The sequence below is a fragment of the Oratosquilla oratoria genome, chromosome 1 (genome assembly GCF_046742065.1).
Source record: "Oratosquilla oratoria isolate Oo_2021 chromosome 1, ASM4674206v1, whole genome shotgun sequence".
NCBI lineage: Eukaryota > Metazoa > Arthropoda > Malacostraca > Stomatopoda > Squillidae > Oratosquilla > Oratosquilla oratoria.
The window spans coordinates 49930692-49954689 of record NC_134777.1 but is presented as its reverse complement, the minus strand read 5'-3'; the positions used below and the strand labels follow the sequence as shown (position 1 = coordinate 49954689).

Genomic DNA, 23998 nt, shown 5'->3' with positions numbered 1-23998 from the left:
CTGGGTGGTGACCGCACCGCAGTCTGGCCAAGTGGACTCTGTCCTTTCGTGGGAGAGAGGATTCAGAAGGGTGGATATCAGGGGGTCTGGCGTTGATTCTCACAGTCTTGTCGGCTTTTGCCATTGTGTTTCATGGATTGATCAGTTGATGCTTAGGAAGAACACAAGCATGTGCATATTACTAAATGTATTTACACTTCTCCACAGACAAATCCTAAGCTCAGATCACATAGATGTCCATCAAACTGCAATAAATGTGGTGACTTTGACTGTACAGTCAGCTAGACAAGCTCTTGAAGATGAGAAAAGGAAAAAGCATAAGGGTGAGTTAATTCTTTAGGGTATGAAAATGTTGGCATGTAATATTTTAATATAATTTCCTTTGCTATGGCAAAGCATTAACTGAATTTGAATCTTCCAAACTGAAGAGAGAGCTGCCAGTCAGGATTGCAAAGGTTGTGATGCTGATCTGCTTGGAGAAGGAGGAGAGCTGGGGGAGATCAATCCCAGTCAATCATTAGTTTTCACATCTCTCCAGGTAAGTTTCGGTGACCCTTTTATGTTACTCTGATCAAGTGTTGTTCAGTTCTGTCAGCAGTTATAGATATGATGTTCAGGTATTCTTATCAAATTACTCTGCTTGATATCCACTGTATTCAGACATGTTTTCAAGTGCAGTATACTAATAGAATTTATATGGAATATGCATACACTATTTTTGACAGGTAGGTTGTATTTGTAATCATGCCTTTTTTAAATCTTTGTATCACCCATTTACAGGTTTGCTTATGTGTGTTAGCAAGACATTTTCCACGTCTTGTACCTCAAGTGGTATCTTCAGCGCCTTCTTTGCTGTCACCACCTAGACATCATCCTTCAGCTGCACAATTAGATGTGTTGGCAGCATCTACAGTGACACTGCTAACAAATCTGCCCAACCTATGTTCTCCAGCTGGTAATTAAACAATACTCGAGTGTTTTGCAGTGAAATAAGTAAAAATATACTATTTTGCAACAGTTTTATTTCCTTATGCATCATAATTTCATTAGATTGTTATTGCTACAAGGGTCGTTCCAAAAGTAATGCCTCCTATTTTTTTTACTTAAAAAGTTTAAGAGCTATGAAGACGGGAGTGGCACCATTAAAACGAGTGACCTGTTGTGCTCCAGAATTTATTTTTCTATGTAGTCACCACCATTCTCAATGCACTTTTGCCAGCAATGAATGAGGGCCTTGATGCCTTGGTTGTAAAAGTCAGCGCCTGCCGAGGCGGTGCATTTTTTCACGGCTGCGATTACGGCATTGTTGTTGGGGAAATGCTGCCCACGTAATGCGTCCTTCAGAGGTCTGAACAAGTGGAAGTCTGACGGTGCCAGGTCAGGACTATACAGTGGGTGAGACAGCACCGTCCAGCCGAACTTTGTCACACATTCCTTGGTCTTCAAACTTGTATGTGGCCTGGCATTGTCGTGTTGCAAACGGAATGTTTCCCTTTTCTCTGGCCTTACACGAGCAGTCTGGGCCTTCAGCTTGGTCAACGTTTCAACGTAACGGTCAAAGTTGACAGTCGCCCCTGGTTCCAAGAAATCCAGTAGGGTGACGCCCTTCCTGTCCCAGAAGACGTTGCACATCACTTTGCCGGCAGATGTCTGTGTCTTGAACTTCTTTGCTGGGGAGTGTGAGTGGTGCCATTCCATCAACTGCCGTTTGGATTCCAGCTCGTAGTGGTGACATCACGTCTCGTCACCAGTGATGATGCAGTCCAAGAATCTGTCACCTTTGGCTTCATACCAATCCAACAAGTCCTGACAGATATCCCATCAGTGGTCCTTTTGGTCCTGCATAAGCATTCGTGGAACCCACCTAGCACACACTTTGCTGTATCCTAGGGATGACAACATCGTTTCCAGTGCACTGACACCCACATCCAACTCTACATGCATTTCATTCACCGTTATCCGCCGATCAGTGCGGATGAGTTGATCGAGGCGCACTTTGTTTTTCAGGGTGGTGGCTGTGCATGGGCATCCAGAGCGCACTTTGTCACTCACATCTTTGCCGCCACTCTGAAATCGACGAACCCATCTCCTAACTGTGCTGACATCAACTGCATCGGCTTCGTAAACATTCACCAGGCGCTGGTGAATGTTGATTGGTTCAATTTTTTCTGCATGGAGGAATTCAATGACGCATCTCTGCTTCTGATGCACGTCCATGACAGGGATTGCTTTCTTAGAGTGTCACACCATCAATATCTGCAACAGAGAGATGAAACTTTCAGGTCATGAGTGCATAAGTTCAGTCATCATAACAATGCAATTTGCAATCCCCTTGGATCCCTTCGGGCGGAATAAAAAAATAGGAGGCATTACCTTTGGAACGACCCTCGTACATTTCTCCAAAATGAAAAATTTAAATTGTTGTATAAAGGTTTTCTCACTATCTTTTTCATTCTTTTTCTGAGTGTGTGTATATTTACCTAGTTATACAGGAAGGGGAGCTATGCTCGTGGTGACCCGTCTTTGTATCTCACATTTAGTTTGTTCTTAAATTCATGTATGGTGTTTTCACACACTATTGTTTTGTCCAATTTGTTCCAGACATCCACCACTCTGTGTGGATTATTTTTTATTTCATTTTATTTTATTTTCTATTTTTTTTTTTTTTTCGTGTCCCCTTGTTTTTCTTCTATCCCAATTTAATAAGTCTTCTCTATCAAGGACTTCCATGCCTTTCATAATTCTGTAAATGGTCAACAGATCACCTATCTCTCTTCTTTGTTCAAGGGTTGGTAGTTCCAATTTAGACAATCTTTGCTTATATGTCAGTTTTGAAAGTGTTGGATCCATCTTTGTTGTTGCTCTTTGGATTCTTTCTACATACATACATACAGATACCAAGGCTTTTTTCCCCCGTACCAGGGGGGTAGCCAAATAGGACAAGGCACAAAAACATTCCCACCCATTTCATCCCTGAAAACACTCCACACCCCTCCACCCTCCCTCCCATCTTAGCACCTCCTAGATGACGGGTCATCCCTGCACCCTGTCCACTGCCCTGGGTCAGAAGCAGTGTCGCAGGACACAGCACATCCACAGCAAGGCCGCTTCATTAAATTCGGCGACCCCCCCTCTCCGTCCCCCCATATAAAGGAGAGGACGGGGAGAAATCCCTTCGGGCTGTGTCAAAAATTTTTGCTCACACACACTACCTCACCCCCATTCCCCCGTCCAATCCACCTCATACATCACAACATTTTCCATATACAACCATTCTCCATTCACCCCTGTCTTCTGTCCTCTCCCGTCCTTCCTGAACCGACATTCCCCTCTTCCCCAAAGCCCCCTACACCCCATCCATCCATCTCATCCTAGGACGTCCCCTCGTGTTCACTCCCTCCACATCTGCCTTCCATACCTCCTTTACTAGTCTTTCTTCACTCATTCTTTCCATGTGTCCAAACCATCCTAATACTCTTTCATCCACCCTATCTCCCAGCTCCCTTTCCACCCCTGTTCTCCTCCTCACTTCCTCATTTCTCACTCTATCTAGCCTAGTAACCCCCATCATACTTCTCAGACACTTCATCTCAAACACATTCAAGTTCCTTCTCTCTTCCTCTCTCATGTTCCATGTTTCTGCTCCATACAGTGCTGTTGGCACAATCACTCCTTCATACAGTCTCCTCTTAGCATCCATTCCCAGATTCCTATTCCTCATTACACTTTTTAAACCACCAAGGCATTTACTCGCTTCTCTCAATCTACATTCTACCTCCACCTTCACTCCACCCTTTCCTGCCACATTTGCACCCAAATATCTAAAACTATCCACTTCCTCCAGTTGCTCTCCCTTAATGCTCACTTCCAGATTACTGCCACTTTCACCCCTTGTACATCTCATCACCTTACTTTTACCCACATTTATCTTTAGCTTTCTTCTCTCACACACTCTCCCAAACTCTGTCACCAGCTTCCTCAATCCCTCCTCCGATCCTGCCACAAGCGCAGTGTCGTCCGCAAACAACAGCTGGCTCACCTCCCACTTCTCCATTTTCCTTAACCATCTCCAATCCCTGACCCACTACCATTGCATTCACCTCTCGCACCATCCCATCCATGTATAAGTTGAACAGCCAGGGTGACATAACGCATCCCTGACGAAGTCCCACCTTTACCTCAAACCACTCACTCTCTCCATTTCTAATCCTGACACAAGCTCTACTATCATAAAAACTCTTGACAGCTCCCAGAAGCTTTCCTCCTATCCCGTATATCCGCATAACCTCCCACAGTGCCTTTCTGTCTACCCTATCGTAAGCCTTTTCCAGATCCATAAAGGCCCAGAAAACATCCTTCCCCTTACCTATAGCTTTCTCACATATCTGTCTTACCACAAAAATCTGATCTACACAACCTCTACCTGTCCTAAACTCACACTGTTCCTCACCAATTACTCCCTCTGTTCCTCTCCTAATCCTCTCAATCAAGATCCTCCCATAAGCCTTCCCAACTACACTTAACAAGCTAATCCCTCTGAAACTACTACATTCACACTTGTCCCCCTTTCCCTTGTAAAGTGGAACTATACACGCACTCCTCCAGTCCTCTGGATTCTTTCTATTTTCCTTATATTCTTTTTTGTATTGTGTGTCCATAGTGTCGCTGCATACTCCAATCTTGGTCTTATCAGTGTGACTAATATTTTCTTTACCATTACCTCATCCAAGTAATTAAAAGCTATTGATCTTAGTAAATTGTAGGTTTCTCCAACTATTTTGTTTATTTGCTTGTCTGTGGTGTGATATGGAAGGTGTAGAAGGCAGAGATGGAAGGAGTGAACATGAGGGATCGACCTAGGATGAGATGGATGGATGGGGTAAAAAGGGCATTGGGAAAGAGGGGAGTGTCTGTTGAGGAAGGATGGGAGGGGACAGAAGATAGGGGTGAATGGAGAATGGTTGTGTATGGATGATGCTGTGATGCATGAGGGGAAGTGGGTAGGGGATAGGGGGTGAGGGAGTATGTACGAGAAATAAATTGACGCAGCCTGAAGAGATTTCTCCCCATCTTCTCCTTTTCTGCATGAGGGGATGGAGAGTTGGAGGTTGCCAATTTAATGAAGCCTTGGTATGGATGTGCTGTGGCTTGCGGCACTGCTACTGACCCAGGGATGTGGACAAGATGCAGGGAGGTGCCAAGATAAGAGGGAGGGAAGAGGGTAGAGGGGAGTTTTTTTTCTCCCTCCCTTGTTAAGGGGAAAGCCTTTGGTATATGTATTTACCAAGTTGTATTTTGCAGGAGCTATGCTCATAGTGACCCGCAGTTGTATCTTTCTGCATCCAGTTCTTCCTTAAAATCATGTATAGTTTTAGCACTCACTGTTTTCTCTTTCAATTTATTCCATGTATCTATTGCTCTGTGTGGAAAGCTGTTCTTTTTCAAATCTCTTCTGTAACTGTCCTTATGTTTCTTCTCGTGTCCTCTCGTGTTTCTTCTGTCCCATTTAAGTAGATCATCCCTATCAAGGATTTCCATTCCTTTCATAATTCTGTAGATGGTTATCAAATCACCTCTTTCTCTTCTTTGCTCCAGAGTTAGTAAGTTTAGTTTATCCAATCTTTGTTGGTATGTCAACTTACTAAGTATTGGTGCCATATTTGTCAATGCTCTGAATTCTTTCTAGATTCTTTATGCTTTTTATTGTACTGGGTGTCCATAGTGATGCTGCATATTCTAATTTTGGCCTTATCATTGTACCTAGTATTCTCTTTACCATTTCCTCATCCATGTAGTCAAAGGCCACTTTCATTGATCTCATCAAATTGTAGGTTTCTCCAACTATTTTGTTTACATGTTTGTCTGGTGACATGTCATTTGAGATAATTACTCCTAGGTCTATTTCTGAGTTTACTTTTGTGACTTCCTTTGTTCCAATTTTGTATTGACTGGATATTCTATTTTTACTTTGTTCCGAAGAATACAAACTCTTCGGTACTCCTTACCCAAGGATACGCGGCGCGTTTCTACCGCTAACACTGTGTGTGCTTGAAAACACCTCACTCCGAGGGTCTGGGCAACCATTATCCTCAGTAAGGGGCCCTCCTGGGGCAAGGGGGGCCCCCCCTCCCCCCGCAAGGGTAGGAGGGTAGAAGCTCCATTGTCTAAGCGGTAGCGATCGAGTCAACATCTCTCACAGTCCGGCTAACACTGAAGTCCAGTTCGGGGACCGTTTCCCCGCTCTTGTATCAGGAAATTAATTTCCTGCGCCAATCCCGCATCGTTCGATTATCTCGAACGCAATCGGCATCGGCCTTCTACACCCTTCCAACGGCGTCCTTTGTGTGGAACGTCCTGCATCGCCGCCTTCCCCCTGCTTGGATCGTTCGATTATCTCGAACGCAATCGTCATCGGCCTTCTACACCCTTCCAACGGCGTCCTTTGTGTGGAACGTCCTGCATCGCCGCCTTCCCCCTGCTTGGAAGCGCTTGAGACCCCTGTCCTCCCTTTATCCCTCTCTTTAATCTCCACCGGGTGTTCTCCGCTTCTCTGTAAGTATGGAATCTGGTCCTAGTGTTGTTGTTCGCGATAGCATGTGTGCCTTCGCCCGTGGTGAATTTCGCTGCCGGGCTCTTCTCCCACCGACAACTGTGGACCCACACTCTTGGTGTATCCATTGTCGGAATCTGGAATGTTCCCCTTCATCCCCGTGTACTACGTGCGCTCAATGGGGTGATAAGCAGTGGTCCGCGTATTTTCATGCTCACCGGAAGGTGCAGCCACGGGTCAAAATACGCGGGCGAGGCAGATGGCTTCCCCCCTCACCCGACACAAAGAGAAGGCATGCTACGTCGGCGGAGGACGCGGGTAGTTGTCTCCCCCCTCCTAAGCGTAGTAAACGGAAAGGTTGTACAATAGCCGCCCCGAGTCAGTCTCAGGCTAAATTGTCTCCTGTTCCTTCCTGCCGAAAGGGGGGGCTAGTTTCGACGGGCACGCGCTTTTAGCCCCCGCGAACAACCCACCGGGTACGAGCTTTTTGCCGGTTGCGTCCGCTGGCCCCGCGATGCTACCCGGCAGTTCCACCCCCCCACGGACAAAGGAACCGAGTTCGGAGATTCGGAGCGCGTCAGCCTCTTCTCCTTCTCGGGTGACCCCCAGTCCCACCCCTTCCACCTCTCGTCAGACGAGCCGGGTCATCACCGGAACCCTTTCTATGCCCGGTGGGCAGGAAGCCCGAGGTGTACCCACACGCGCGTTCGTCGTAGGTGACTCAGCTTCGTCCAGAGGAGGCAGTCTCCCCCTGGCGTCTCCCGGACCATCCGCACCCAGGCGGGACCCTCCAAGAGGACATTTCCCCGGACCTCCTCCCCACTCACTGTTCACTCGTCACTACGTTGAAGAACAGATGGAGGCCCAACGGGAATTTTTCCGCGCTTCTCAAGCGCGGTTCGTGCACCGCACGGAAGCTCGTGAGGAGTCTCCGCCCCCAAGGGCCCCCCTCGACCAGCTTCCACTTGCTCAGCCCCCCCCTGAACCCATCAGTGACGAGGATGGTAGCGTGCGGTTCCCTCTCTGCCCGTGCCGACCCCTCCTACGCCGACGACGATGTCCACAGCGCCGTAGGGGGGGGGTCACGCTCCCTTTCCCCTCCCGTTTCCCAGTCGGAATCCTCGATGGTGGTCCCACCTTCCCTTCTCGACGTCCTCGCGAGGGTTCGGAGGGCGAATCGACTGGGCCCCCCGAAAGAAGAGGAAGCCACATTCGAGTCTGACATCTTCATGACGGCCAACTCTCAGAAAGTCCAGCCTACTACTCCCCTCCACCTTCCATGGAGTACGCAGACGGCGAGAGCCATGGCCCAGGCCTCCGACGCTCTCGCAACAAGGACGACCGAGAAGGCGCGTTGGCTTCCGGTCCCATTGGAACACCAGAAGCGCTTCTACACCCCATCGGGGTCAACCCTCAGAGCAGCCTCGATCCCGGCGAGGTTACCAGAGCTGGTTAAGGCGGACGCCGAGTCGGTGCGCAGACGAAACGTCCTCCTCCTCTCCGGCAGGGAAGTCAGCGACCACATTCATTCACTGGCTCTGTCCCTGGCGGTGAACTCTCCTGGCTAGAACGCCTCCTTGCCTCGGCGAGGGAGTTCTTACCCGAACTACAACCCCAGGAAGAATGCGACCTCCAGGCTTTTTTGGCAAGCGTGAGCAGAGCCCTGAAGCATCAGGCTTCCTGTCTCTCAACGTCCTGGGCCAACTTCGAGTCCCCGCAGGAGAGACACCATCCTCAGGGAGATTTATGCTCCTTTGAGGAGGGCCCCCCTGCTCACCCACACGCTGATTCCCCCGGATGTGGTGGACTCGGCAATCACTAGCACCAACCAGTTGCTACAACAACAGAGCCATCGAGAGAACAGCCGTCTCTAGCTCGAGGCCAAGGAAAAGAATGTCTGGGCAGACCACCTCAGCAGAAGGAGTCAGGTAATCAGCACGGAGTGGTCCCTCCATCCGGAAGTGGCGACCTTCCTCATCAACAAATGGGGCCTCTGGTGGACCTTTTCGCCACCAGATGGAACCACCAGCTCCCAGTGTATTTCAGCCCTCTCCCGGATCCGCTGGCAGCGGGAGAGGATGCTCTTCTGCAAAGCTGGGACAACCTCGACACCTACGCTTTCCCACCGTTTCCCTTGCTCCAGAAGGTGCTCCAGAGAGTACGAACCGCATCCAACCTTCGGATGACTTTGATCGCTCCCTGGTGGCCGGAAGTCCTATGGTTTCCAGACGCCCTCGAGCTAGCAGTGGAGGAGCCCCTGGCCCTTCAGGGAAGACCCGACCTTCTACATCAAGCAGTCAACGGGGCCTGGCACAAGAACCCGTCAGCCCTGGCGCTTCACGCGTTCAGACTATGGTCCGGATCCTCCTAGAGAAGGGTTTCCCCCAAAGAAGTGGCAGAAGACATGTCCTCCCCTATTCGCTCTTCCTCAGCTGCCCTTTATCAAGGGAAGTGGAATGCTTTTGCAGAATGGTGCCACTCTCGAGCAATAGCCCCAGAGCAAGCCACCATTCCTCTGATTGCCTCCTTCTTCCACTTCCTCCGGAAGTCCAAGAAGATCTCCCTCTCGGCAGTGCAGGGCTATAGGGCAGCTCTTAATCAGGTGTTTTCTCTGAAGGGCATGGATCTAGCCCTGTCTCCAGAAATTTCCATGCTCTTCAGACATTTCAGAAAATCATGCCCCCCAGGGAGATCACTTCTCCTCCATGGGATGTGGCATTAGTCCTCAACGCTCTGCGGGGCCCCCCTTACGAACCCCTCCGAGATGCTAATTTCAAGACCTCACCTTGAAGACAGTCTTTCTGTTGGCACTGGCGTATTCAAAGTGGTTATGGGAGTTGAATGACATCTCTTATCGAGTCGAGCACTCGAAAGGATGGCAAGAGGTCTCCTTCACTTTTCTGCCCCAATTCATTGCCCAAAAACCAGGATCCGGCCAAAGCCGACCCTAGATTCTGGTCCCTTTAGTATTCCTTCCTTGGACGACTTTGTAGGGGGCGAACATGCAGAAATGGTCCTATGCCCGGTACGTGCTATCCGGACCTACCTCAAGAGGACGAAGCATCTTAGACCAGACTTGCCAAGACTGTTCGTCTCTACCAGGGGTACACCCAAGCCCGTCACTAAGACTTCCATTTCTTACTGGATCAAAGGAAGTCATCCGCAGGGCCTACGCCTCGAGCCCCACGGATTACCCTGGAGCAAAAGCTCATGACCTCAGGGCAATAGGACCCTCCCTAGTCTTCCGAAAGAATCGGTCAGTCAACCAGGTCCTTCAAGCAGGTATATGGAAGTCCCAGACTACGTTCACTTCCTTTTACCTCAAAGATGTCATGTGGGAATCCTTAGGGACCTTCTCTCTAGGCCCCCATAGTGGCTGCCCAAGAAGTCCTGAGATAACATACCCCGTACCAATGGCACACAGCCAACCCTGAAGCCTCATCCAAGTTCTGGATCGGCAACCACGGGGATACCTATCTCAAGTCCTTCTCATACTTCTACATTCCCTTACCTCACCGAGGGCTCTCAAGCATTCCAAGGGAATCAGTTCGAGCCCTACAAGGGGTACAAAGTGAGTATGCCCTGTCTGTCTTCCACTCTGGGAACAGATCCAGGTGCCCTTCACAGTTTCGGGGAATGTAATAAGAGTCTGGTCAACGTAGATCTTAGCACTCTAACATTTTCTCCTTACGAGGGTTTCCCAGGCTAGACAAATACTTCCTTCCCCCCTAAGTCCAAGTCTCCTTGGGTAAGGAGTACCGAAGAGTTTGTATTCTTCGGAACAAATGTAATTTTCGCAGGAAAATTAATTTTTCCCTGATACAAACCTGAGGTACTCCTTACCTCTAATGGCCCTCCTCATCCACCCCGCTAGTAGTTCCTTCTCCCTGGCCTGTCAACCCTCGTGACTAATTTCATACCTGGCTCAGACAATGGAGCTTCTACCCTCCTACCCTTGCGGGGGGAGGGGGGGCCCCCCTTGCCCCAGGAGGGCCCCTTACTGAGGATAATGGTTGCCCAGACCCTCGGAGTGAGGTGTTTTCAAGCACACACAGTGTTAGCGGTAGAAACGCGCCGCGTATCCTTGGGTAAGGAGTACCTCAGGTTTGTATCAAGGAAAAATTAATTTTCCTGCGAAAATTACATTTTTCCAAATTCCATTATTTTACATTTCTTAATGTTGAAATTCATTTCATTCTTTATACTCCATTTCTAGACTTTGTCCTGGTCTTCTTGAAAAGATTTGCAATATTCTTTACTTACTCTCTTCAGTAGTTTGGTATTATCTGCAAAGGAGTTTATATAACATTCGATTCCCTCATCCATGTCGTTTATATAAATAGCAAACATTATCGGAGCCAACACGGAGCCTTGGGGGACTCCACTTATCATGTTTACCCAATTTGAGTTCTTTTCTCTAAGTACCACTCTCATTTTTCTTCCGTTCAAGAAGTCTTTCATCCATTCCAATAATTTTCCCTGTATTCCACCTATTGTTTCAATTTTTCTTAGTAGCTTTTTGTGTGGTACTTTGTCAAAAGCCTTTTGTAAGTCCAGGAAGGCACAGTCTGCCCAGCCATCTCTTTCTTGTATTATATCTACCAATCTTGAGTAAAAGCATATTAAGTTTGTAGTACATGATCTTCCACTTCTAAATCCAAATTGGTTGGGGTTTAGTATTTTGTTCTCTTCCAAGTGTTTAGTCCATTTATTTTTGATAACTCTTTCGCATATTTTTGCAATTGTGCTTGTAAGGGATACCAGTCTATAGTTTGTTGGATTTTCTTTATCTCCTCCCTTATAGATTGGTACAATATTAGCATTTTTCCAGTCTTGTGGTACTTTTCCTTCTTTGAGTGAGAAGTCAATTATTGTGTGTATTTTATCTGTGAGTTCATCAATGCATTTTTTTAATATCCAGTTCACTATTCCGTCTGGGCCATGTGACTTTATGACATCAAGTTTCTTTATTTGGTCCCTTATTTCTTTCATGTTGGGGGATCCTTCTTGGTGACCATCATCCCACATTTGTGAGCTTTCAACTGTAGATACAGACTTAAAGTGTCTGGTCATTACTTCAGCCATTTCTACATCTTCTGTGTATTCTTTATTTCCTTCACGCAGTTTCACTATTTCATGTTTATCTTTTAGTTTATCATTTACATATCTATAAAATAGTTTAGGTTGATCTTTGCATTTTGCTATTATATCTTTTTCATATTTTCTTTTTTCCTCTGCGTATGTCTATGTATTCATTTCTCAGTTTGATGTGTTTGCCATTTAGTCACTTTTTTGTCTCTTTTCCATCTTTTCCAAGCTTTGTCTCTTCTATCTTTAGCATTGCTACACTTTATATTATACCAGCACTTTATGTACACCCTTTTCTGTTTCTGCTTAGGCACATGTTTATCTGTACCCTCCTTATATATTTCTTTAAAAGTGTTCCATTTCTCTTCCATCTTTGTTTCATTGTTTGCAAATTTTTCCCAACTAGCATTTTGAAAAAAAATTCTAAGTTTTGTCGATATTAATCTTCCCTTTCTATGTTTCTCATTCCTTCTCACAAAATTTTGTTCCTTTAGCTCGATCTCTATTAGTATGTGGTCACTCTTTCCAATTGGTGTCTTATAGTTTATTTCTTCTGGTGATTGCATGACAAGTGCTGTAGTGACTTACCAATGACGCTATCAAGAGAGATATAAGTTGCAATTGCTGGGTTCAAGTCCTTAGCAGTACCGCATTTCAATTTCTGCATGTCGGCCTCCATTGGGCCTCCAGATGTTGATGGCTTAGAATTAAAGTGCATTGTGGTTGTAAAAATATATTTCTAATCACTGGGACCCATTCACTGTTATACAAATACTTTCCCACATTCATATGCTTCCAATTGTACTAACATAGTGGAGATGGATTGAACGCAAAATTTCATGTATGTGTATGTAACTCAAGCATACAAATATATAAGAAAAATTCGCTCAACTTATATCTCTCTTGATAGTGTAATTGTTAAGTCACTACAGCACTTGTCATGTGATCGCCAGGTTCGAGTCCTTGGCAGTACCGCATTTCAATTTCTGTATGTCGGCCTCCATTGGGTCTTCCAATGTTGATGGCTTAGAATTAAAGTGCATTGTGGTTGTTAAAATGTATCTCTAATCACTGGGACCCATTCAGTGTTGTACAAATATATATAATATATATATATATATATGTATAATACCCTTGTGTTTGTTTGTGTGTCTCTAATATGCCTTTTTTCTATCCATCGTACAACATGCATAGTAATGAGTGATATGTAAATTGTAAATATTTCAGGTGGAGTTGCCATCCTTCCTACTGTGCTTTACCTGACTCTGGGCCTACTAAAAGAATGTGGGAGAAGGGGAAGGTGTCATGATCCCACGTCTTCCCCTCCAGTAGTGGCAGTGCTTGATGCACTAGCATCTTTAGCTAAACATTCCTTCACAAGGGACCCACGCTCACATACAGAATGGTGCACATTGCTTCAGTCAGCCCTGGCAAATGTTATTGACATGAGCAAAACTAGTAAGTATGGATTGAAAAGTTTAGTTGATTTGTATACTGTATGTACATAACAAAGAGCATTTTTTCCTATTAATGCGGGGTGGCCAGTTCAAAGCACACACCTACCTCACAACCACCCATACCTATTCCACAACCACACTCATCCATACCCATTCATCACCCCTCCCTTCTTAGCATCCTCTTCAATATGAGTCAAGTACTCGCACACACATTAGGCTGCCTGATATACAATGATTTGATGATTCATCACAATACGCGTGATATAAAATATAAGGTTGCAGCTGTAACACTCATTCTTTTGCACCTTGAATGTTGCTAACCACAGAAAATGCAATCAAGCCTGTTCTCAGAATATGGGGGTCACTCAGCTACAACTACAAAATATAATCAGTATGCCAACACACCTCAGGAGGCTGATGTCAATGTCATTGTATGCTAAGGGTTAAAGGCAGTGCAGTGAGACAAGACACAATGCATCCACAGCAGGGCCAGACAGCTGGAGCTGGTTTACCCCCACCACTTGATATATGATGAATTTCCTCCTCATTCGCCCCAAAAATTTCTTTCTATATACCAATAGGCTTCTTTCCCCATACAAGGTAGCCAGCCAAGGCATACACCCACCCTGACCCATTCCACTCCCACCCATCAATCATTTCTCTTTTATCTTAGTACCTTGTGGATTAAGGGTCATCCTTGTCACCTGCACACTGCCTGAGTCAGAAGCAATGCAGCAGGACACAGTACATCCAAAGCAGAGCCAGCCATTTCATTTACATAGTGACCCTCCCTTCTTGTTTCCTTGTACAAAAATAAGAGAAGACATGTAGAAATCCCTTTGGGAATGTCAAATTGATTTCCATTCAAAAACTATACAAGAATTTAAGATCAAAATGGATGCTGAGAGATACAAAAGTGGGTCACTATGAGCATAACTCTCTTCCCATAAAATACAACCAGGTAAATACACCTATTTTTTGCCTTCTCTCTTCCCTGCTCAACGGATATTCCCCTTTTGCTCAAAGCCCTTTCCATCACATCCAATTCTCCTTTCACTGTTACATGTGACCTCATATATGGACTTTGTAGTGGTACCTAAAAGGAAAATTGGAAGAGTTCTGGACATAATGTTTTCAGGCAAGAAAACAGGGGATTGTCAGATCATTACTTAGTAGATGGGAAATGGATAGTGGAGGCAAAGATGTGAGGGAAGAAAAAGGAGGGAGGGAATGAAGTGCTGAAGGTAAGTTAAAAGGAAAAAGAAAATATATGGCAAAGCTTAGAGGAATATGGAAGATAGTGAAGGATATAACAAAAAGAGTGTAGGAAGAATGGATATGTATCAAGGAGGGAGTGTTAAATTGCACAGACATCATGTGGGATGAAGAGGATGGAAGAGAATAGGAGAGATAATGAATGGTGCAATGAAATGGTGAAGGTGATTTGTCTATGTATACCAAGGGCTTCTTCCACCTTATAAGGGAGGTAGCCAGTCAAGGCACACTTCTATTCCCACCCATTCCACACCCATGTTTCAGTCTCATCTTAGCTGAGGTGGTGGTGGCAGAAAAGAATCAAGCATGTAAAAATTGGCATAAAAAAAGAACTAGGGAACCACACGAGTTATAGAGGAGAATGGAATTATAACACAAGAAGGAGGCTTAGAGGAGTAGATATTTGATAGAAAATGTTGAAAAATTATAAAAAGATGGTATTGTGTGCTGATGGATAGATAATAATAGAAGAAAGGGCAGGAAGAAAATGAATAGTGTTTTAGGGGTTTGTTGAATATAAAGGAAGATAAAAAGTGTTTGATTATATCAGTGGGAGATACCAGGAAAATGATTTTGATAGGAGAGCAATAAACAGTGTAATGACACAATGGTTTACAAAACCAACAAAGATGAGAGGGGAAGACACACCAGCCAAACTGAATTTATAGCTGACCAAAGAGCCATGCATTGTAGATTCCTTAGTCTACCAATGACTAGCAAAAAGTGAACATGTAGTATTGGAGTTCCATTTGACTTTAGAGAACCCAAAACTAAGGAATGAGTCATATAGGGAGGGAAGATATAACTTTGGAAAGGCAAGATTTATGAAAGTGAGAAAATTTTGGGGGGAAGATACTGTAGACTGGAAAGAAAAATATAATTGACAGTTGTAATGACAAGCCAAAATTGTTCTACCAATTTGTTAATAGTAAATTGAGGCACATGGAAAGAATCATTAGGTAGAAAGTAGGTGGAACAGTGAAAATGCCAAAGTGCACTTGGAAATAGTGAACATTAACTTCCAGTCTGTGTTTAACAAGGAAAATTATTTTAAAGGGAAAGAGTAATTTTCAGGGGGAGGGAGTTGTATGACGAAGGTGTGAAAATTACTGAAGGCACTGAATATTAGGAAAGCCATGGGTCCTGATGGGATTTCAAGTTGGATACTCAAAGAATGTCAGAAACAACTAGTTGGCAAGATACACAAACTTTTTTTTTTTTTCTTCCACTGAGAGAAGGGAAGGTTTAAAAGGATCAGAAATTGTCCAGCATTGTGGCAGTTTATGGTGAGAACAGAGAGGTTCCTCTGAATAATAGGCCAGTATCTTTGACCAGTGCAGAATAAAAAATTTATGAAAGAATAGTGAAAGATGGGTGAAGTATTTAAAATGATAAATGATCCTGGTTGAAAACCAATTTGGCATGAGGAAACAAAGATTATGTATTTCCTCTTTGTTGAGTTTTTATTCAAGAGTAATCAGTGTGCTCCAAGGCAGGGTGATTAGGTGGACTGTGTCTACATGGATCTAGAGAAAGCTGTTGATAAGTTACCATACAAAAAAAAAAATGGAAACTGAAACAGAGCTCTTTAAGGGAATTTGCTGGAGTGGATGAAAGACTGAAGAACAGGTTAATGAGGACAATAGTAAAGGAAAGGATGCTGAGATAGAAGGAAGTTACTAGTGGAGTCCCACAGGGGGTATATGATAGATGATTTAACTAGATATGCCACCCTGTTCACTGGGATGGGAGGGTAGGTGGCTAAGTAAAGGATAATGTAAACTTTCATCAAGTGCTTTGACTCCCTCCTCACATATAGGTGGGGAGGGGATTTCCTTTGTTATGTATATAGAAGCTTGAACAATTTTATATCAAATGTGCTATAGTTGGTTCAAATCATCCACATTCTGGAAGATCTGTAGGTCTCTAGGAATTGTTTAGTTTAATGAAACAGTTTTTATTATTTGTGTGAAACTGTTTTTGAAAGTAAATTTAGTAATTAACATAAACATTAATGTAATAGATTAATATAACTAAATTAAAGTTAAATCAATGTTTTTAATCTGTAAGTTGTGGAGGTAAATCATGTGATGTCACTGCTTCTTTTATACTTTAATATAATCAAGGTTATATGCATTATTCATTAGGTGAGGACGAGCGTGAAATTGATGAAGTGGTGGTGCTGAGAGTAATTGCACAGTTGGTTTTACATGCACCAGCTGTTGTTAGTCAACCACAAAATCTCCAGTATCCAGCCATCAATCTCTTCAAGATGGCAACCCAGCATCCTCAACTAGAAGTAAGATCTTTGAAAATCCGCAAATAGTTTTAAACATTTGTTCTTTATTTACTGCCCTTGTGACCCCATCAATTACCTTTTTATTAACATGGTATGGCAGGGGACAAGAATATAGTCACTGTGTCCATGTAAAAGGTGAGAGACCAAGGACTTTCTCCTCTGTGTGGTGCTCCTGTTTCCCATTTCCAAAGCCCAAAACCTTTCACCTCCATCTGGAGTAGCAGCCCCCCTCACTCAGTCTCCAGACAGTATACAAGATTTTTATCTACTCTTACTCTATTTTGCAGATATATGGGATTGGGGAAAAGCTGTTAAATGCAGTCAGGAGTTTTTACGAGAGTAATAGAGCCTGTGTTAGAATTGGAAATGGAGAGAGCAAGTGGTTTGAAGTAAAGGTGGGGTGGCATCAGGGCCATGTCATGTCACCATAGTTGTTCAATATGTACATGGATGGGGTGGTGCAAGAGGTAAATGCAGAGGTACTGGGCAGGGGATTGGAGATGGTTAAAGAAAATAGAGAAAAGTGGGAGGTGATCCAGTTGTTGTTTGTTGATGACAGTATATTTCTGGCAGGGTCAGAGGAGGGATTAAGGGATGGAGTTTGGGAGGGTATGCATTAGGAGAAAGTTGAAGGTAAATGTAAGATGATATGTACAGGGGGAGAAGATGGCATTGAGCTGGAAATTGGAGAGAGGCTGGAGGTAATGGATAGCTTTAGATATTTGGGGTTGCATATGGCAGAAAAAGGAGGAGTTGAGGTGGAGGTAAACTGTAGACTGAGAGGAGCAAATAAATGCCTTAGGATACTGAAAAGTGTCATGAAAAGTAGGCATGGGAATGGATGCAAAGAGGGGATTACATGAAGGGGTGATTGTGTCAACAGCACTGTGTGAGGCAGAGACTTGGAATTTTAGAGAGGCAGAGAGAAAAAGTTTGAATGTGTGAGATGAAGTGTCTGAGAAGCATGGTAAGGGTTACAAGGTTGGATAGAGTGAAAAGTGAGGTGGTGAGGAGGAGAGCTGGGATGGAAAACAAAATGGGAGATAGGGCTGATAAATGAGTATTAGGATGGTTAGGACACGTGGAAAGAATGAATGAAGAAAGATTAGTAAAAGAAGAGTGGAAAGTAGAGGTGGATGGAGTGAACTTGAGGGGATGACTGAGGATGAAATGGATGAGGTGAAAGGGGAATTGAGCAAGGAAGGAAGAGGGCAGGAGATAGGGGTAAGTGGAGAATGGCTGTGTATAGATGATACTGTGATGCAAGGAAAGGATGGGTAGGGAGTGGTTATGTATGAATGACAGGGTTCGTTGATTAAGTGAACAGGCCTCACTGTGAGTGTGCTGTGTCTTTCTGCATTGCTTCTGACCCAGGGCAGTTGACAGAATATAGGGATGACCCATCATCCATGAAGAACTAAAATGAGAGTGAGGAAAAGGCGGTTGATAGTAGTGGAATCGGTGGGAGTGGGTGCATACCTTTTGACTTGGCTACCTCCCATGTAAGAAGGGAAAAGTCCTTGGTATATAGATAGATTTACTCTATCCCCCCCACCTCCTTTTCACAGAGAGAGAACTGACAATCATTGACTGCTCCCCTCAAGCTACTTTTATCCTGTGACCTAGAAATAGTCCCACACCTTTACAATGTGCACATCAGTCCAAAATTTCTTCAGAGAGATCTATGGTGGTCCTATAGAATCATTGCTGGCCATGGTGGAACTGCAGGTTTCAAGTCAGTAAAACTCAAAGCAACAGTTATTATTATTGTAAAGGGTGACAAGGACCTCTTCATATTTTATGTTTTCCATTCACAGATTGTCGAGAAAAATGTGCTTTAAATCAGTCACCTGACTTGTAAAGGGGATTCCTTGTAATTAATTAATTGTTGCCTCAAGTTTCATTAATTGGAAAACCTGCAGCCCCAAAGTGGCTGGCAACAGTCTTCAGGCCCTCCCACAGATCTCTCAGAAAAAAAAAAAATAACTGTAGTCTGTTGTATTACTGTGGGACTGTTTCTATGTCACTGGATGAAAGTGTTAGGGGAAGGTATGCATTCACCAGTTATCAGCTCTTCATAATTGAAAAAGTGTAAGAAATACAATTAAAGTTGATAGAGAATGATCTTGGACCCTGTTTGGAAACCAAGTATCAGCCCCATAGGGATGCACCTCCTTGAGGGGATTGATGGGTTTTGAAAATGGGCACCTTAGCTGTCCATCTTGTTGAACCACCTCATGCAGGTACCCATCATTGGTCCTGGGGATCCTTTGTATATTTATGAAACCATAAGGTCTACATTAGTATAATCTAGCATGCTAAACATACTGACTTTGTTAAGGTAACTTGTTAGCATGAAACACCAGTTACGTAGAATAGAGTGTTGGTATTTTGTCAGGAATAACCAGTACTTCTATTCCTGGGGACAATATCACATTAAAGAGATGTGGTTATAGAAGTGGTGGAGATGTGAGGGAGTGGAATGGAGGTTTAGTAGAAATTAAGTGATTGACATTCTTTTTTGAGTGGTGATTGGTCTCCAGTAATTAAAGAATGCAAAATGACTTGTATATAGGGATATCACTAAAGTCCCTAAAATACCAACTGCATAAGATACCCATAGACAGAAAACTAAAATGCTGAAATAAAATTATCTGTTGTTAGTGTGTTTTCCTTGGAAAGTTACTGTATTTGAATCGAAAGAATACCATTCCTTTTTTGTCTCAATCCACAGGTACGACTGCAGTGCATCCAGACTTTGGAATCTCTCTTCACACATAGTGACTCTGAGGTAGCCACACCATATATCCACAACCTAGCACCACGAATCCTCCAGTACCTGCATGAAGCACATACCAGTGTTACCTGCAACATTCAGCTCCAGTTCATACTTGAAAGTTTCAGTGCTGTTGAGCTTCTCATTCCCAGAACGCTACCAGAGCATAGTAGGTTTTATTTGGTGTTTTGGGCAAAAGAGGTGTGTAAACCAGAGCTGGATAGAGTGAACTGGAGGGGCCAATTGAGGATGAGATGGATGGATGGAGTTAAAGGGGTTTTGAGCAAGAGGGGAAGGTCTGTTGAGGAAGGAGGGGAGAAGGTAGGGGATAGGAGTGAGTGGAGAATGATTGTGAAAGGGATGAGTCAGGTGTATAGGAGGTAGTGGGTATGGGCAGTGAGGGGAAGATGTGTAGATTAATTCAGGGATGTTTTGAGTGAGGGGGGGTTGGGGAGGGAATGATTATGGCAATGGGAGATGCTAGGAAGGTGACTGATAGAAAAAGAAAATTATGGAGCTATGGGTAAAGAGGAGATACAAAGTATTGGAAGTGATGAAGGCTGGTGGGGCACCTGGGTTGAATGGGTGTCATATAGAATGTCTGGCAAAGGGAAGAGCAGTTGTGGTGTATTGGCTGGTGAGATTTGATGTGTGTCTGGGGAAGGGGGAGGTATGCCAGAGGATTGTGGGAGTGTTTGTGTGGTTTCACTGTGTTAAAGGAGATGGAACAGATATTGGGTGTGGTTGGGAAAGCATATGGGAGGGTTTTGATTGGGAGGGGAGCAAAGGGAGTGGTTAGGGAGGAACAGTGTGGGTTTGGGATGGGAGGTTTTTGGAATAGAGTGGGGATGTCTTTTAGGTTTTTGGGAATTTGGAGAAGGCATGTGACAGGGTTGACAGGGGGCACAGTGGGATGTGTTGCAGGTGTGTGAAGTTTATTTGGAAACTGTTGAGGGAAGTCAGAAGATTTTGTGGAAGTGGTGGAGCTTGTGTTACAGCAAGGAAGGGGATGAGATAGTACCTTTGCAGTAGTGAAGCCATCCCAAAACTGAATAGAGTTGTCTTTCATTAGCCAGAATATATTTGTTAAACCATGTGTTGAAGACTTCAAGCTTGAAATAACATATAACGTTAAATTTTCAAAACTAATACATAAATGTAATATCAGCATATTGAAGAGGTATAATAGTCTTAATATTTGTTATCATTTATACAGGGAGTGAGCTGGTGGGAGTATTAGTTGGCATCCTTGTGGGATGTCTGCAGGATAGCAACCGTCTTAGCACAGTCAACCAGCAAACCCGACAACTGCACCAAAATGCACTGGCCCGTCTACAGAAGCTTGGGCCTCACTACCCACAGGTCATAGTGAAGTGTATTATTGCTATATTAAGGGATCATTGTCTGTCTACTAGGGGCTTTTTCTCCCTTAGAAAGGAGTTAGCCAAGTCGAGAGAAAGAGACTTTTTCCTTTTATTCCTGTATCAAAATTATTCTCATCAATATGGCATACAAACACTTAAATATAATATCCCCTTATAATGATGAGATGTCTTCAGTTCCATCATTGTTCAGCACCATGTTGTGTATGAATAGTTAGTGCAATTATTTAATAGTTGTTTGTGTAAAGTGATAGTAGTTCTTTCTGGTGTTCAAATCATGTGTCTGTTACTGCTCTTGGTATGTTCAATTTCTTATTTGTTATGACTGAAGTCTATAATGTGTTGGGGAAGTTCATGTGTGTACAAGTATCAAATATGAAACCAAGTATTTTAAGGTTTATATTTAACCTCCTAGTGGACCAGATGTTTCCTGTCAACATGCTTTTCTAATTGTAATCCATTACCACTACTAAATCATTAAACACTCCTTTCTCCAATGTGCTGCTGCTTCACTACTAATTGTAACTTATTTTGTGCTTACAGGAACTAAGAGCCGTTCTTGCCAACCATCCAGACTTGAGAGTGCGCCTGGAAACTGCAGTCAGGAATCAACGAGAAGTTGCACGCAGGGTAGAACCTCAGAACTCTGCTTCCTCCTCCCATGAACCCACCATCAAGCTTAAAACAGATTTCTCTAACTTTGGCAAGATGTAATATTTCTGTTTGAATATTTAAATCATGTCAACTTTCCTTTGCATCTGACTTCAGAGATCAGGGTTTCATTGTGCTTCAATGTCAACGCTTTGTATTAGAGCTGCTGTGTTTTTGTTTCCAGCTCATACTCTATCATTTTATTAGTACCTCCTTGGTGGCAGATATCATTTTGAATAACCTGTTCATTGTTCAATTCTATTGAAACCCATTGCCGATTTAAATATATATATATTGATTCATAATTGTTTTATAAGAATTGTCATAATCTTTTTTGTATATTGGAACTTATGATGGCGATTGTATTCCATTTGTGTTTAATTAGAGCTTAGCATTGCCACAGGTGACTACATATATGCTTATTATTATTTATGTAAATGATGAAATATACTTTTGTAAGCATCTAATAGGTATATTAGAGGTAAATCATCCACTTCATAATTGTTTCATAGTATTTATCATGTCTACTTTTTTCTTTTCTTTTCTCTTCCTTTCTTTTCTTTTTAATTTTGTTTTATGGAAACTAGAAGAGCAATATGATTAGTGAATATATAATTTATATATGATATATATTGTGTGTACATATATATATATATATATATATATATATATATATATTTGTGTGTGTATGTACACTAAGAACTATAAAATCTGGATGCAGATAATCCTGATTTTGAGATAATCCAAACCTCAACTTGGCCAGCATTTAAGTTCAAATGTAGGGGAGAAAAAATTAGATAATTTAGAGAACTAAAAAGAACATAAAAATTGAAATAAACATAAAATGAAGGGGAGAATGATAGTCCAGATTTTTACAAATTTATTCCGTGTGTGTATGTGTGTGTGTATTTACCTAGTTGTATTTTACGGGATGAGAGCAATGCTCCCAGTGACCCGTTTTCGTATCTCTCCACATCCAGTTTGTTCTTAAAATTGTGTATAGTTCTGGCATTCAATGTTTCTCTGTTCAGTTTGTTCCAGACTTCCCTCTATGTGGGAAGCTATTTTATTCAGGTCTCTTCTGTAATTGTCTTCCTTTAGTTTCTTTTTGTGTCCTCTTGTTTCTCTTCTGTCCCACTTTAATAAGTCGTCTCTATTGAGAACTTCCATCCCTTTCATAATTCTGAAAATGGTCAACAAGTCACCACTTTCCCTTCTCTGTTTTAGTGTTGACAAATGTAATTTCTCCAATCTTTTTTCATATGTCAGATTTGACAGTGTAGGTGCCATTTTTGTCGTTGCTCTATGGATTCTTTCTAATTTTCTTATGTTCTTTTTTTGTGCTAGGTGCCCACATTCATACAGCATATTCTAATTTTGTCTTATCAGTGTAACGACTATTTTTTTAACCATCTCCTCATCTGTGTAGTCGAAAGCCACTTTCATTGATCTTAATAAGTTGTCTCTCCAAATAATTTATTTACGTGTTTGTCAGGTGTCAAGTCACTTGAGATGATTACTCCTAGGTCCCTCTCTGAGTTTACTTTTTTGACTTCTTTGTTTCCAATTTTATATTGTCCTGAAACTCTATTTTTACTTTTTCCAAATTCCATTATGCTACATTTTTTAATGTTGAAGTTCATCTCATATCTCTGACTCCATTCCCATATTTTATCCAGGTCATCTTGCAGCAATCTGCAATCTTCTTCTGTTCTTACTCTCTTGAGTAATTTGGCATTGTCAGCAAAAAAGCTCATGTAACAATTTACTCCCTCATTTATGTATATGGCAAACATTAAAGGAGCCAAAACAGAGTCTTGTGGGACGCCACTTTTCACATCTTCCTATTTTGAATTTTTGTCTCTAAGTACCACTCTCATTTTTCTCCCAGTTAAGAAATCCTTCACCCATTCCAACAGTTTGCCTTGAATTCCTCCTATTTTTTTTCAATTTTACTTATTAATTTTTTGTGTGGTACTTTATCAAATGCTTTCTGCAAATCCAAAAAGGCGCAATCTGCCCATCCATCTCTTTCTTGTATTATCTTAATTAATCTCAAGTAAAAGCAGATTAGGTTTGTGGTGCACGATCTCCCACTTCTAAAGCCAAATTTTTTGGGGTTTATTATATTGTTATCTTCCAAGTGTTGGGTCCATTTGTTCCTGATGACCTTTTCGCATATTTTTGCTACTGTGCTTGTGAGGGATACTGGCCTATTTGATCTTCCCTATTTCCTCCTTTATATATTAGTACTATGTTTGCATCTTTCCAATCTTGCGGTACCATTCCAATCTTGCAGTACCTTCCAATCTTGCGGTGTGTGCATGTATATACACACACATACACACACACGCACACACACACACACACACACACACACATACATACACCAAGGGTCTCTTTCCCCATATAAGGGAGGTAGCCAGTTAGGGCATGCACCTACCCCCACTAATTCCATGCTGTCCACTGTGCATTTGTTTTCCTCTCGTCTTAGTTCCTCGTGGATGAAGAATCTTCCCT

The 23998-nt window shown here is 43.1% G+C and overlaps 1 protein-coding gene across 6 annotated transcripts in view; it reads left to right on the top strand.

Moving 5' to 3' along the window:
* Positions 1-23998, top strand: part of LOC143036389 (HEAT repeat-containing protein 5B) — a 164475-nt gene that overhangs the window by 139007 nt on the left and 1470 nt on the right. For all 6 annotated transcript variants that reach the window (XM_076207786.1, XM_076206277.1, XM_076207031.1 and 3 more), the window contains 8 exons: positions 208-323; positions 429-538; positions 781-955; positions 12866-13096; positions 16518-16669; positions 19404-19614; positions 20662-20807; positions 21371-23998. The exon at positions 21371-23998 is cut by the window's right edge and continues 1470 nt beyond it. In XM_076207786.1, coding sequence (XP_076063901.1) covers positions 208-323; positions 429-538; positions 781-955; positions 12866-13096; positions 16518-16669; positions 19404-19614; positions 20662-20807; positions 21371-21541 — 1312 coding nt within the window. In that variant the 3' untranslated portion in view covers positions 21542-23998. The remainder of the gene's footprint in view (positions 1-207; positions 324-428; positions 539-780; positions 956-12865; positions 13097-16517; positions 16670-19403; positions 19615-20661; positions 20808-21370) is intronic.